Genomic DNA, 16,146 nt, shown 5'->3' on the forward strand with positions numbered 1-16,146 from the left:
TTTACTCAGAAGATCCTTTAGGTATTTGCTTTGAGGTAGAAGAAGAGAGCCAAATTAGAAATTGAGTTTGGTGATTAGTTGTTGGATGAAGGCCTTTGATGTGTCTATGATGATTATGTCATCAACCATACACAAGGACAAGAGTGCATTGTATGGGAGTGTGGAACATAAACAACGACGAATCACGTTTGCTGACAGTGAAGTGGAATCACATTTGCTGACAATGAAGTGGAGAGAGAGAGGAGAGCACCTTTTAATCTGACAAATCAGGCCCTAGGAGCTTGGTTATGGCCATCCAAAGCTTTGTTGAATTTGGAAACAAACATAGGATCACCTTTCTCAAAACTAGGGGGCTGCTAACATATAAACTTCTTGATTGAGAAACCCATTGAGGAAGGTATTGTTGATGTCCAACAACTGGATTGCCCAACCTTGAGTGTCTGCTAGTGTGATGGCAATTCTCATAGTGATAAGTTGTCAACTGGGGAGAATGTCTCATTGTAATCAATACCCTCAACTTAATGGAAACCCTTAGATATCAACCTGAATTTGTAATTGTTGATGGTCCCATTCGAATTATCTTTAACTCTAAATACCAATTTATAGCCTATAGGTTGTGTCTGGGTGGAGGTACCCAGGACCAAATGTCATTTTTCATTAGGGCATCATATTCTGTCTGCGTTGCAGTAAACCATTCAGGAATAACCAAGGCTTGTTTATAGGTGGCTGGCTCAACATGTGTTACAAGAAGAGTTAGATGAAGTCTTGGTTGGACAATACCATCTTCGGCTCTAGTTAACGTTGGATGTGTGTTCAAAGGGTGAATTTTAGGTGCCGGAGGAAGAGCCATGATGGATGAAGAATTGGATGAGTTATTGGTTGACATAGGAGTGATGTTACCAGAACTTTGGGTTAGTGTAGTAGGTGTGGGGTGTGCCGAGGTGAGGAATTAGACTCAATTATTTGTAAAGGAGTTGTGTCGGAGAATAATTTAGATTGAGGATATGAGGAATGAAGTCTGCAATTTGAGCATAACTTTGGGTGGAGGAGGTTGTAGGTGTATGTTGTTGGGAGGAATTTGTAGGTGTATGTTTATGAGCGGAGTTTGTAGGTTGTGTTGATGAGCAGGAAAATAGGTGTTGGAATTAGTTTTATTTTTGTAGGGTTGAGAAACAAGTGATGACAAATTGGAACTGGTGTGAACTGATGTGGACACACTTGATGATTTGGAGTCAAATAATTCAGTGTGGGAAAACCTCATTTCATTAAAGAGCACATCTTTTGACACATATTTTTCCACTGGGATTTAGACATTTATAGCCTCCATGTGTAGGAGAATATCCTCGAAAGATACATTCTTTTGAATGCATATCAAGTTTATGAATATTGTAAGGTCTTAGAAAGGGAAAGCAAGCACACCCAAAAGACTTGGGGAACTCGTAATTAGGAAATTGCAAATTAAGGCGAATAAAGAAGAGGAATATTTTGAGAGGATGATTGCTGTCTCTTGATAAGATATGTTGCTGTCAAAAAGGCATGGTCCCAAAAGAATAAAGGAAGATTTGCTTGAGCTAGGAGGGCTAGGCCAGTTTCAACTATGTGCCTATGTTTGTTTTCTACAGAACCATTTTGATGGTGAGTATGAGGACATGTGAGTCTATGTGTAATGCCAAATTTAGCTAGGTATTGAGGTAAGGGTCTGAACTCACCACCACCATCAGTTTGAACAACCTTAATTTTGTGGTTTAATTGCAACTCTATCAGGCTTTAAATTGAGTGAATGTAGTTAAGGTTTGGGATTTATGTTTCAAGGGATATATCCATGTGTATCTACTGTGTGCATCAACACATGTTAGGAAATATGTAAGTCCACATAAGGATGTCACCTGTGCAGGTCCCCATAAATCACAAAAGATAAGTTCAAGAGGCTTAGTGTAGGTTGCAGTTGAAGGGTGAGAGGGGAGTCTTGTGCTTTTCCTAAACAACCAGCATTGCAAAATTCAAACAAATTTTAATTAGGTATTTGAATGTTACAAGTTTGAATTACATGTTTAAGAGTCTCATGTTGGGGAAGCCCTAGTCTACAATGCCAAATTTGGTAAAGACTAGGAGGGGTGGGGGAAATACTAGTTGTATTGTTATTACAAGAGAATTGAGAAGCATATGACAGGAATTGAGGCTAGTGATATAGCTGGACCGAGAGGAATGACTTGAGACATGCAGGACTTGAGGTGAGGTTGGAGCAAGATTGTCAGACTTGAAGAGACCATTCCTCCCCAGAGAGCCTCTTAACAAGATTTTAGAAGTATCATTTAACAAAGCACATATCAGCATGAAATTCAAAGAAAACTGAATTTTCCCTAGCAAACTGACTTACACTAACTAGGATTTTGGTAATTAAAGATACAATCAACAGATTGTCTTAGTATTTTGGTAATTAAAGGTACAATCAACAGATTGTCCGGTTTTAGGGATGGGTTAGGATAGAATGTGGAAGCAAAAGCCATTGGGCCAACATATGTGATAGACAAACCTTGGCCATTTCCAATATGGACCTGATCGCAACTTAGATCCGAGTTGCCTCGAACACGTCTTCGTCTGTGTGTGGCAGGAGGAGTGCATTTCTTCCCACACTTGTCATGAGTGACGTAGATGAACAAAGCGAGAAAGAAGCGGGTCTGGGATGGTGAACAACAACCATGTGCATAAGAGAGAGTGTTGTTCTTCCCAAGCTACGAATGCAGGATTTTCAATTTGCGAATCTCGACCAGCAACAACGAGAAATAGCTCAGGGATCTGAGGTGTAACATGCTTCTCCATTTTTGTTCCTTGAAGTACTCCTTCAACCTGCTGTAACAACATACTTCTCCATTTTTGTTCCTCAAAGTACTCCTTCAACCTGCTGTTTTCACTGACGGTAGTTTGATTCATCAATTTTAACAGAGACCCAATGTTTAAACATGGTATTAGCGTCGGTGGCGAAGAACACCCAAAATTAAAGTAAAAAGATAAGGGCATAGGGTTAAACCTTAGTGCAATTCTGTTTTTTTTTTTCAAATAAAATTAAATAAAATGAAACAATTATTTATGTCTCTATTATCTCTAAACTCTTCATATGTATTTCCCCCAACATTTACTGAATTGGAGCCTGTTGTAGTTTTAAATTCTTTCTAGGCTAATTTGTTTAACCGGTAATTGCAAGGGCAGATGAAGTTTGAGAAAGTGACTCGTAGAGCGCAGGAGCAATTTCAAATGGTTTTAGAGGAGCAGAGCAGGTATTCATTGTTATTCTCCTTCTATTTTCTGGGTAGTTTTTGCTACCTTTGTCTTGCCTCTTGTTGCATGGAACTCTCTTTTTTCTATGTTCATACCTGGTGGGATTTCCGCCTTAATTGCTGTCCACCCTTAGTCGTCTTAGTTGAGGCACTTTGATTTGCCTTCATTGCAGCCCCCAACACTTTAATTGTGTTGGACTTTGTAGAATTATGAGAGAACGAGACATTTGAATAAACCCTTTGTTTGAATAGCACTACGGAAGTTGTATTATATAGTAAAATATACAGCTCATAGTACAAATTACATATGGAATAGGGGCGCAATTAAGGTGTTGGGGGCTGCAATGAAGGCAACAAGCTAAAGTGTCGCAATTAAGGCGACTAGGGGCAGACCACAATTAAGGCGGAAATTCCAACAGACTCCCTTACGCTCGGGCCTCACTGAGCCAAGAGTGTGGATGATCCGGGAAGTCCAACAAGTGATCTAGGATAGGCTCTGATACCATGTTAAAAAATGTGGTTTGGGCCTAACTCAACCTTACAAGCCGGTTTCGTAAGAGGTGAGTTAGGCCCTAATCACATTTCTAAACATGGTACCAAAAGCCTCGTTTAAGATCCGGTGGGTCACCCACCATTTATTCACATAAGATAATATATGGCTTGAACATGTTCTTATAAGTGGGAGGCAATCCTCACCCTACAAACCGGTTTTATAGTGTTGAGTTAGACCCAAACCACATTTCTTAACCATTCTTATTAAAAGCTTTGCAAGTGTCCAGAAAGCCAGGGACCAAATATGCTTGAATTATTAGGTATTCTGAGTGAGATGTGGCCAGAAGCTTTTCCTAAGGAATTTGTGGAGATTAAAAAGGAAATTCATTCATTTTTTTTTTGGAATACTAGAGTTATCCTTTAGTTCATGTTTTCTTTTTCACATTTCGTTTTATTAGTTTTTTCTCTTAAATTGAAAAAGCATATAATGCTCAATTATAGACTTGTTTCTGACTGATTTTTCAGATTTGCATTTGATATTGATCTTGATGCTCCTAAAGTAAGAGTTCCTCTCCGAACTAGTGGTTCAGACCGATGTGATAGTCATTTCCTTTTGGATTTTGGTCATTTCACCCTACACACCGCGGTATGCTTCTTGAGTTACAAGATTTTAAGTTGTGATTATTGCCGTGGTATTTTCTCAAATTATCCAGTATTTTCACAGGAAAGCCAGTCTGATGAGCAGAGGCAGCATCTTTATTCTCGATTTTGCATTACTGGACGAGATATTGCTGCTTTTTTTACCGACTGTGGCTCTGATTTTGGGAGTTGCAGTTTGGTGAAGCCAAATTATGACGGCCAAATAGTGAACTCACCCATTACCGATAAGGATGGAAATGTTTATTCTCTGATTGATAGGTGTGGAATGGCAGTACTTGTTAATCAGGTTTGTCTGTCATGCTCATCCAAACTATTCTATTGTCATTTTCTGGATGACTTGTTAGTGAGTATATTTTGTTCTTATCATGTTTCTTTCTTTGGTTACTCAAGATTAAAGTGCCTCATCCAAGTTTCCCCTCCACTCTTATTTCCATTCAAGTGCCGAACCTTGGCATTCACTTTTCATCAGAGAGATATTTCAGAATCATGGAACTGCTAAACATATTATATAAGACTATGGACAATTGTAGTCAACCTACGTCAGATAGTTTCCAATCTAAACTTACTCCTTGGAGTTCTGTGGATCTTGCCACTCATGGTAGAATCCTAGTATGGAAGGTATTTCCATAACTGTGTTAATTTACTCATTAGTCATTTATTTTTAAGGTATCATTTTGTTTTTTTCCAATTAATTGAAAATAATGTTATATTGCATAGGGAATTGGCAATTCCGTTGCTACATGGCATCCTTGTTTCTTGGTGCTATCAGGATCATATCTTTATGTATTTGAATCAGCAAAGTCCCCGAGTTACCAGCGATACTCAAGGTTTTTTACATCCTTTTCTATTTTATTTGTTGGAAATTAGTGCCAATGTTTCTTTTAACAGAAAAATATTTTATTTAAGAGAAAAGAGAAAAACTAACTTGTTTATGGAATGTTCTATCCTCCAAAATGGACAAATCTACTAAAAGAAATATGAAAAATAGAGCCATTTATGTTTATTTTAAATTGCTAATATGAAGGCTCATGTAATGAATATTTGTGATAGAGAGAAGGTGGAAAGCAAACTAGGAAGAATGCATTTTCAAAAATAATGAAAACAATGTTTAGTTTTAACCTGTTTTTTTTTAACAATGATTTTAACCTGTTTTAACCATTTTATTATTAACAGTGATTTTAACCTGGAAGGCAAACTCTGGATTATTTTAACCTGTTTATTTTAACTATGATTTTCTCATTATTGTAGAGTTGCAATTATGTAATTATTTAAGTGTCTCCTTAATTATGAAAACAGATTGTATACAGTATACACTATACATATAGAGAGAGGAATAAGACAACAGAATGACACAATTTTATGATACAGTTTTGTGTTTAACATGGTATCAGAGTCGGGGTAAGGACTGCAGTGTGAGAATTGGACCCTATTAGAGTTATATCTTAGGATATGAAAAATCAGCACTATAGAATAATTAAGGCCAGCCTTAATTTAATAGAATAAGAAAAGTTCAGCACTATAGAATAATTAAGGTCATCCTTAAAAGAGGAGTTGAACATTCAAGAGTTGAATCATTGAAGCTCTACATTTAAGGATGACCTTAATTATTCTATAGTGCTGAACTTTTCTTATTCTATTAAATTAAGGCTGACCTTAATTATTCTATAGTGCTGATTTTTCATATCCTAAGATATAACTCTAATAGACTCAAGCCCATGCTTGGCGTGAGGGTGGGTGTTGAAGTTGTTTGGAATCCACATTGCTTAGGTTTCCGTTGTTGGATGTATAAATGTGTTTGAGCACCCTTATCCTTTGAGCTAGTTTGTGGGATGAGATCCAAGCTCATTTAACACATTCTATATTGGAATTATGGGATAAAGTTGTCTCCTTATCGAATGTGGCCATGACTCTCCTGGCAATTGCAATTGCACTGAAGCACTGCACATTGTCCTTAAAATGCACTCTATTTTGTAACTATTTTTGGTAAAATTAAACAATGAAAAATCGATTCAAAGCATTAGGGCACATCTAATTCCCGCTATGGGTCCCAAGACTACTGCTTCACAAGAATGAAGGCTTATAATAATGTACATTGGGAGAAAGAGCAGTGTAAGGATTACAAATTTGATATGAGTTATAATAATTCTATTGAGTACTAAGTTGTCATAGCATGCTATAGTGGCGGTGTGGCCCCTCACCGCTACGCTATTGGCCTGCGAAGTGCTATTGACGGTAGTGGTCTTAGCGGCCGTGAAGTGGTTTGGTACCGGCACAGCGGCAACGCTATGGTGTTTTCTTGACCGCTATTCTCAATTTGGGGAAAAACGTAAACCCTAATATTTTAAAACTTGATTTTAATCTTTTTTTTACGGGTATATTGGTATTTCCCACCCTTTTAGTGACCTAATATATAACCCCATGTGTTATGTTTCTTACATTTCACTGTTTTTAAGGGCTTTACTCGAGAAGTTGTTGGTAATGCAGTTGGGGATAATGAACCAACAAGAGTTACTAGACACTAATCTAGTAATGGAGTTGTGCTACCAATGTGCCTAATGGAGATGAATTGTTAATTGTTTCTTTACTTGACAGGAATTCATTTTGATGGGATATATAGTTGTTACTTGTTCCTTTAAATATGTTTTTTCTTTTCTTTTCTATTTTAAGTATTTATGCATGTTGTTGTAATTTATGGTTACCATGTATATTGTTTTTTATTCTTCACAATAGCGGTCATCCCGCTATCCGTTATGCCGATATCACATTTTGGGGGTTGTGTGCTACCCGCTGCTATCCGAGATTAACCACCAAGATTGAGTATCATTACCCAAACAAAAATATTTTTAAAGATAGGGTTTTGGCCTTCTTGTTTCTTAATGGGTTTGTCGTGGTGGAATTTAATTGTCCGGAGTGATACATATTCATGTCCTGTGGTTGGGTATTAGTTTATAAATATATTTTTTATTTTCAGATTTAAAAAAGAGTGAATTAGCAACTGAAACATGGATTAAGTGAAGATTTCGAAGTAAAAATTAAATCGAGAAAAAAAGAGAGTTGGCTGAAGGCTTTTGCTTGTAACTTTCCAGAAAACAGTGATTCGATTGGTATTACTTGTAGCCATAGTAACAGAACAAAAAAAAAATTTGCAATATGAGTGCCCAACAGGAATCCAAACTTTCTATACTTGTAAGAACTAACTGACTCTTATCATATTAAAAAACGCATTAACTAACACTAGAAGTAAACTACTAACAAATGCTGCTAGAAACAACTAGATATCACTTAAGTAAATCCCCACCCCTTGCAATCCTACGATTTGGCTTTTCTAACTTCAAGCAATACACCAGAAAAATCCTGTCTCTGTGCTCTCTTTTGTATGGAGTCGTTGAGAAGCCAGTAGAATTGAAGCACCAAGTAACTTCAATAATATTAAGGCTCTATGCAGTTGAAAATTTAAAAGTAAGTTAGTATCACGAATATAACATAAATTGCTATTAGGCAAATTATAAATTTGAAAGAACTGACAATGAAGGAAAATTGCTCTAGAAACTGTCATTACCCAAATGAGTTGTTAGGCCACCTACATATCTCCTGGTTCTAATGATCATTCATGGGCATGAGAGGGTGTGATGAGATCCCATATTGACTAGAGATTTAGCCAAAAGTATTCCTTATAAGGCGTGAGCTTGCTTCTAGGTTGAGTCAGGCCTTACCCTAGTGCAATATTTTTGCATAGACCCAAGCCCGTGTCTTCCAACTTTTTTATTTCCCTTCAATTTTTATGAGTTTGTTGTGCTAACCACTTCTAAACAGAATTTATTTTAATTTATATTATGTATGTAATTTAGTGTTTGGACTTTGCAGCATGGCTGGTAGGCAAGTCCTTGATATTCCTCCGATGAATGTTGGTGGCTCCCCATTTTGTATTGCTGTAAGCACAAGGGGAATGGACATTCAGAAGGTAAGCTAAATAAGTTCCGATAGAAGTATGGTGTTTCATTTCTTAAATTATTCATATTTTATTCCTCTACACTTCATCATGAACTCTCATTCAACACTTAGGGTTCTGTCTCTAAACTCGCAACACCCCAATGAAGTTACTTGATAGCATGCTACCTGACTTGTGACAGAACATTTTCACTAATGTGTTGGTATACTTGAGCCAGAAATAAAGGTGAGAATAGATTGGGCTGAGATAGGCTTTGCAAGATCAAAATCTAGTCTGGTCTTACACTTCAAATCCTAAGCTTGGCATGTGGTTTATCATAGGTTTAGTTTTAGGTCCGAGTCTTGCCTTTTCGAAAACCTGATTTGGTCTATTATTCTCCTTAAAAGCTTATTTCTTACTAACATACTTAAATATGTAGTAAGACGGATGTTTAAGAAATAAATATTTTAATAGTTTATATATATATATATATATATATATATATATATATATATATATATATATATATATATATACACACACACACACATATATATTGTATTAATTATTAAAAAATATAAAAAAAACTGAATAGAGGCTTACCCGTTTTCTGCAAAACCACTATCCCAGTTGTATGGCTGCGGAAAACTTTGCATATATACAGATAGCTGTGGCAGAGTTAACATTAGTGTAATTATTTCAATCAAATTCAGTTTAACCTTTTCTGTATTTCGGTCTCAACTTATCCCACTCTAGTACCTGACGAAACATGACCAGATGACATGCTTTGATTGCTTCTTTTGGATTATGATTTCCAAATAAAAAATATGGGATCTTCATATTTGTAACCATTGGGAATAGATATGCTTGTTTGTTAACTTACTTGCTCTGACTCTTTGAAAATATGAATTTCCTTCCAGGCTCTGGAGTCTTCTAGCACCTGGATCTTAGACTTTCGGGAAGAAGAGGAGAAGGGTTTATGGTTCAAAGGACTCATCCAAGCTACATATCAAGCCTCTGTAAGACAGCCTTAGTATATGCTTTTTTTCTCATTCATTTGGCTTTGGCAAGATATTATTTCATTGATCTTCATAGTTTATTTCATAAACTTATACATTTTGCATTGCATGCAGACGCCCCCATCAGTTGATGTTCTAGGTAACTCAGAGGGTGCTGCTGCTTCCTACAATGCTCTTAATACCACAAATTCAAAAACAGCTGACATTGTTATAAATGGGGCATTGATGGAAGCCAAGGTGTTTATATATGGAAAGGTTTGATACATTCCTTTTAAGGCTTTATCTGTCAAAAAGCATGGGGAATGATTAGTTTGTAATACCCACACTAACGCGCATACGTCTCTCGTTACTTTTTATTCCATTCCCAAATTATGCCTATTCAGTATTGAATCAAGAGAGAGAGAGCGCTTTCCCAGGAAAACTGTTAAAGTTAATTTTAACATGTATTTATCTGCTGATTACAACTGTATTTATAGCTGAATCTTGTAAAATAAATATAAACTGCCATCAATGAACTAATTTGCAAAGCATCAATGAATCTTGAGGATTCTGAATACAGGCTTGGCATTTATAATGCTAGTAGCATAACTAACACTAACAGAAAGATAGTTATGGCAGTTGTCAGCCAACTAATCAAAACAAACTAAAACAACAACGAAGATTCTAAAAAACTCATTAGCAGATATTAGGACATATTTTGAAGTGTTTCACATGATCTATCAGGTGATGACTTAATTTAAGTTCTGGCAGCTAAGTGTTTCCAAAGAGAGAGAGAGAGAGAGTTTGAGAGTGAAAAAGAAACATATGTGATTTATGTAAAAGTAAAACTAAATCTGTTACATTCTCTAACTAAATACTTAGGAAGTGCAGAAACCTCTATGGGACAGGCTACTAATAGTTAACAGAATAACTGATGGGATAACTATCTCCTAAGTTCAGCTGTAATGGAGTAACTCATAAGAATCTAGAAATCTACATTTAACAGTAATATGTGAGACAAAACAGAGACATGAAGAACCATCTCACGCTTCTATCACCAGTTTAGCTAGCTGACTAGAAACTTCTGTAGCCTAACTTGGTGTTCACAAACATACGCTCAATCAATCAGTCTCATGTGGCTTAGAGTCATTTGTTTAAGTCTTTTGTGGTTTCTGGTAGTAACTGAATTTTTCACCCATTCTTTCTTATGGTTATTTGCTATGGTCTCACTGCTTTAGATTCATAAGCCCTTGTGCCAAATACATAGAGATATATGTGATTTAACATACGTGCAGGCTGGAAACACCACTGATGGAAATCATGACGAGTCTCTCATTCTTGAAATTATTGCAGATGGTGGAAAGGTTTGTTCCTAAACTAAGCTTATATATTTGATACTTATATAGATACAATAAATTGGAAATTCCATAGACTGCTTATTTCTTTTGATTGTCTTTTTATGCACTTTTGTCCCTATGTATAGGAATGTGGAGAAGTATCTGTAAGTTTCAGTGACTTTATGACTAAGTTTAAGTACTACACTATTTTTTTTTTTGGGTTTCAACAGGAACTTGTGTATTTATTTAACCTGTTTTATGTTCCGTTAGAAATAATACATGTAAAACTTATACTAAATTGATATCTTAATATTTGGGGCAATTCGATAGCCAAAGAGAAACTGTCAGAGAAGTGATAGAAAATAAAAGAAAGTTTCAATGAGAATATTGGAAGGAAAGGTAATATTCTGGAAGTGAATCTGCTGCTATACTGTGGGTGAAGTTGATTCTGTTTCAGATTGCCATGATTTTTCTTAACATGCTTGATTGAATTAGCACCTAGCATAATGTTTAATTTAGATATATATTGATTGCAAGGAGAATGATTGTAAAATGCTATTAGATAATAAGAGATGTTGAATGCTGATGTGATTTATTCTTCGGCTTTAGCTGATTTAAATAGAAAGAGTACTACCTAATCACCTCCCTGAATTAAGAAGAATTAGTTAGAATAGGAAATACTAGAAACTCCTAGTAAAAAGTAAAAAATAAAATAAGCAGTAAATAATAAAGACAATATTGTTAATCCAACAAATGCATTTTACAAAGGTAAGTAATTAAGTTATTTCTAAACTAAGGTACTAAATTTCCAGTTTAAGGTGAACAATTTACTGGAGGACAAAAACTTCCTGAGTACTAGGATATGCTTCGCATACTGCTTTTTACTCCTGCAAAGTTACCAAATTTTCCTCAACAAAACTACAATACTTAGTACTCCCTCCGTCCCACAATGAGTGTCCCAGTTGACCATTTCACATAGATTAAGAAAAAGGAATAATTGAAAGAGAGAGAATGATACTTTTACTAAAGTACCCTTATCATGTATTGAGAATGATAAAAGTAATATTAATTAAAGGGTAAAATTGGAAAAGATGCATTGAAAATTGAAATGGGTCATTCATTTTGGGACACTATTTTATTCCAAATAGGTCACTCATTGTGGGACTGAGGGAGTAGCACTGAAGCATGTGTACTTCTAAATTGGTGAAGTACCGGGTGCGCACCCGTACTTGATACTCGTACCGTATTCGTGGTACTTCATTTTTTCTCATTATTTGGTTTTGAATGTGTAAGATAATGAAAATCGTGTCCTTCTCATTGATCCGAATAGAATATTTATACATCACTGTGTAACAGTTGGTCAACTATCTAATTATGATACAACATAATTATAGAAAACTAATTATGACTAATTATAACAAAATATTCTATTCTATCACACCCCCGCAGTCGAAGCGGGAGGTTCACAGACGCTTAGACTGGTCCGAAAATCATCAAAGAGAATGCGAGGAAGTCCTTTGGTGAAGATGTTTGTGATCTGATGTCTTGAGGGAACATGAAGGACGCGAGCCTGACCACGAGCTACCTTTTCCCGAACAAAATGAATGTCCATCTCAATATGCTTAGTGCGCTGATGCTGCACAGGATTACCAGATAGATATATGGCACTAACATTGTCACAATACACCAAAGTGGCATGAGGAATAGGAAAATCAAATTCCAGGAGAAGATTGCGAATCCAACACGATTCGGAGACAACATTGACAACCCCCCTAAATTCGGCTTCAGCACTGGAACGGGAGAGAGTTGGCTGCCTTTTGGAAGACCAAGAAATAAGGTTGTCACCTAGAAAAACACAGTACCCAGATATAGAACGTCTGGTGTCAGGACATCCACCCCAATCAGCGTCAGTGTAGGAGATAAGCTTTGTAATGGGAGATGGGGATAAGTGTAGTCCAAAATGTAAGGTGCCCTGAACATAGCGCAAAATGCGCTTAAGAGCAAGCATGTGTTCCCTGCGAGGGGCATGCATGTGAAGACAAACTTGTTGAACAGCATATGATATATCAGGTCGAGTGAAGGTGAGATACTGTAGGGCCCCTACAAGACTCCGATACAAGGAGGGATCCTCATAAGAAGTGTCGGAGGAGGTGCTGAGTTTCTGTTTGGACAGGAGTGGCTGATGGTTTACAGGACGCCATGCCAACACGTTCAATGATCTCTGATGCATAAGTGCTTTGACTGAGAAATATTCCATCAGGATGACGAGATACAGCAATATCCAGAAAGTAACTCAGAGGGCCCAAATCCTTCATTGCAAACTCAGATGCTAAGAGTGACATAATTGATTTGAGGAGGACCTGAGTGGAGGTGATGAGGATGATGTCGTCTACATACAGCAGAATGTATGCCATGTCTAAACCTTGTCGATATATGAAGAGGGAGTGGTCTGATGTGCTATGGCGAAAGCCAATGGTGGCGACATAGTCAGCAAAACGTTGGTACCATGCCCTAGGCGCTTGCTTGAGACCATACAATGACTTCTTCAACCGACGTACATAATCTGGATGACGGAGGTCGCGGAAACCCAATGGCTGATGCATGTAAACAGTCTCATGAAGATCACCATGTAAAAAGGCATTCTGGACATCCAGTTGATGAATGGGCCAGGATTTGGATAGAGCAATGGTAAGCACTGTTCGAATGGTAGCGGGTTTCACCACAGGACTAAAAGTCTCATCACAATCCACACCTGCAACCTGTGACCTGCCATCACCTACAAGACGAGTCTTATAACGCTCAAAGGAGCCATTAGAATTTTTCTTATGCCTAAAAATCCACATACATCGAATAAGATTAGCATCACAAGGACGAGGAACTAAATCCCACGTCTTATTTCGAATAAGAGCATCAAATTCAGATTGCATTGCGGATTTTCAATACGGGTCTGATAAGGCTAGTTTGGGTTTTTTAGGTATGGGAGAGATGGTGTGGTCAGAGTGAGAGATTGATAAGTTAAATATCGTGCGGGATTTGACAATGCCTTTCATGCTTCAGGTGGTGATGGTTCGTGTAGGTGGAGATGGATGCGGTTGAATTGATGGTGGTGATGGAGAGTTTATTGTAATGGGTGTGTTGATCGAAGAGGTAGGAGATGATGATTGTTGATTTATTGAGGGTAGTGGTTGGTCAATTGGGATTATGGGTGTTGGTTGATTATGTGCAACAGGTGGTGAAATTTGATTTTGCCACTGATGTATAAGGTAGGGGTGAAGGTCATCATCTAGGAATTGATAAGAGTGAGGTGAAGGGGAGTGTATCTTGGTGAAGGGAAATTGAGTTTCATCAAAGATAGCATGCCTCGAAATTTTTTAATTTTCTATTAGACAAATCAAAACACTTATAACCTCTATGATTCGGCGGATAACCCAAGAAGACACACGGAGTAAAGCGGGGTTGTAACTTATGAATGGTAGATGACGGGAATAATGGATAACATAGACAACCAAAGACTCTGAGATGTGTGTAGGTGGGATCACGAAGATACATGAGTTGTGTTGGTGACTGATTATGAAGTGTTTTACAGGGAATAATATTTAACAGGTAAGTTGCCATGTGGAGAGCATGATGCCAAAACGAGGGGGGAACAGAAGAATGAGCTAGCATAGTGCGTATCATGTTATTAATGGTTCTTATTTTGCGTTCCGCTTTCCCACTTTGTGAGGATGTGTGGGGACAAGAGAAACGAAAAACTAGACCATGATCAGTGCAATATTTTTGAAAAAGCTCATTATTATATTCACCACCATTGTCACATTGAAAAGTTTTGACTTTTTGCAAAAATTGAGTTTGAATGAGTTGAGTAAGTGACTTGAACGTTTCAAACACATGAGATTTTCTGCTAATAGGAAAAGTCCACAAGAAGTTTGTAAAATCATCTAAAAATAAGACATAATATTTATGACCAGCAAAACTTAAAATTGGAGACGTCCATAAATCACTATGTAAAATGTCAAAAGGCATCAAAGTCGTAGTTTGAGAATAAAAAAATGGCAATTTAACTTGTTTGCCTAAAACACAATAGTCACAAACGACAGAAGAATTAAAAGGTTCACAACATATGAACTTATTTTTGCGAAGGGAATTCAAAACAGACACGCCAGGATGACCAAGACGACTATGCCAAAGACTGGATGTGTGACCGGCAAAACTGGGAGGAGTGGTAACTGGATAGAGATCTCCACGACTGTCACATCTGAGAAGGGTGATCCCCGTCTGAAAATCAGAGACAGTAAAACCAAAAGGATCAAAGGAAACAAAAACATTGTTGTCAGTGGTGAGTCGTCTCACAAAAATTAAATTTTTAATAATTTTCGGGGCATGCAGGACATAGTTAAGGTGAAGGGGTTTGTGAGGTGTGGTTATTTGTGTGTGTCCGGTGTCGTGAATTGGAATTCCATGACCACTGCCTACAATGACTTTCTGATTTGAATTACTTACAGGAAAATAAGACGAGAGATTACCTTGTGATGCGGCTGTGTGAGATGTTGCGCCTGTGTCCATGTACCAATGATTGTCAGGAGTGTGGAGTGACATAGTGTGCATTGCGGTCTCAATGTCTGTCGGTATCTGAGATGAGGTAAAGGTTGCATACACCTGAGGACGCTGTGCTAGAATGCCTGGCTGCTTAGGAGGACCGGCAGGGCGTGTCCACTGAGAGGTGGGATACGGACACGATGGCATAGTCCATTGTGGTGGAGTCCAACCCCATGGTTGCCAGGTTGGGTATTGCTGTTGCCAAGGAGGAGCGGACCAAGGTGAGGGAGCGTTGGGAGCTCCAGACTGAAGTGTACTGCGGTTACCACGTCCTCCTCCGCGACCCTGGTTGCCACGGGAGCGAGAACGGTTGCCGGGGCGGCGGTTGCCGGGGCGGCGGTTGCCACGCTGAGAGGTGTCTTAAGTAGGTTTCGGCTGAGTGATGTGCATAGTAGCATGAAAGCCTGTGTTTGCCATCTTAGCCATACCGGCTTCTTCTAAAGTGAGTATGGAACGAGCCTGATAGAATGCCGGAAGAGGGTTGCTCTGACGAATCAAAGTAGCAACACTGCGGTAAGCTTCTGGGAGACCAGAGATCAGCTGAAGGACCAGACGATGATTGTTGACAGGGGAACCGACATTTCTCAACTGATCAGAAAGCATCTTAAGACGCTGACAGTAAGCTGAGACATTGGGAAAATCCTCCATACGAGTGTTAGAAAACTCTTGCTCAAGAGTGACAGCTCTAGCATTTTGGTTGTCTTGAAAAAAATCTTCCAAGCGATTCCATGCTTCCATTGCAGTGAAGTTGGGTTATAGAATAGTGGTCAGCAAATCGGTAGAAATAGTGGAATAAATCCACCGAAGAACGGTGGCATCAAGAGTGGACCATTGTTCATGGTTGGCGTCGGTAATGGCTG

At 37.9% G+C, this 16,146-nt stretch overlaps 1 protein-coding gene across 1 annotated transcript in view; it reads left to right on the forward strand.

The window, feature by feature from the left end:
- Positions 1 to 16,146, forward strand: part of LOC127138798 (uncharacterized) — an 83,656-nt gene that overhangs the window by 25,267 nt on the left and 42,243 nt on the right. Inside the window, exons 17-25 of the mRNA XM_051065332.1 lie at positions 3,208 to 3,275; positions 4,293 to 4,413; positions 4,492 to 4,713; positions 4,818 to 5,045; positions 5,145 to 5,254; positions 8,292 to 8,388; positions 9,276 to 9,374; positions 9,489 to 9,629; positions 10,649 to 10,717. Of these exons, the coding sequence (XP_050921289.1) occupies positions 3,208 to 3,275; positions 4,293 to 4,413; positions 4,492 to 4,713; positions 4,818 to 5,045; positions 5,145 to 5,254; positions 8,292 to 8,388; positions 9,276 to 9,374; positions 9,489 to 9,629; positions 10,649 to 10,717 (1,155 nt within the window). The remainder of the gene's footprint in view (positions 1 to 3,207; positions 3,276 to 4,292; positions 4,414 to 4,491; positions 4,714 to 4,817; positions 5,046 to 5,144; positions 5,255 to 8,291; positions 8,389 to 9,275; positions 9,375 to 9,488; positions 9,630 to 10,648; positions 10,718 to 16,146) is intronic.

Source organism: Lathyrus oleraceus, chromosome 4, assembly GCF_024323335.1.
Source record: "Lathyrus oleraceus cultivar Zhongwan6 chromosome 4, CAAS_Psat_ZW6_1.0, whole genome shotgun sequence".
Classification (NCBI taxonomy): domain Eukaryota; kingdom Viridiplantae; phylum Streptophyta; class Magnoliopsida; order Fabales; family Fabaceae; genus Lathyrus; species Lathyrus oleraceus.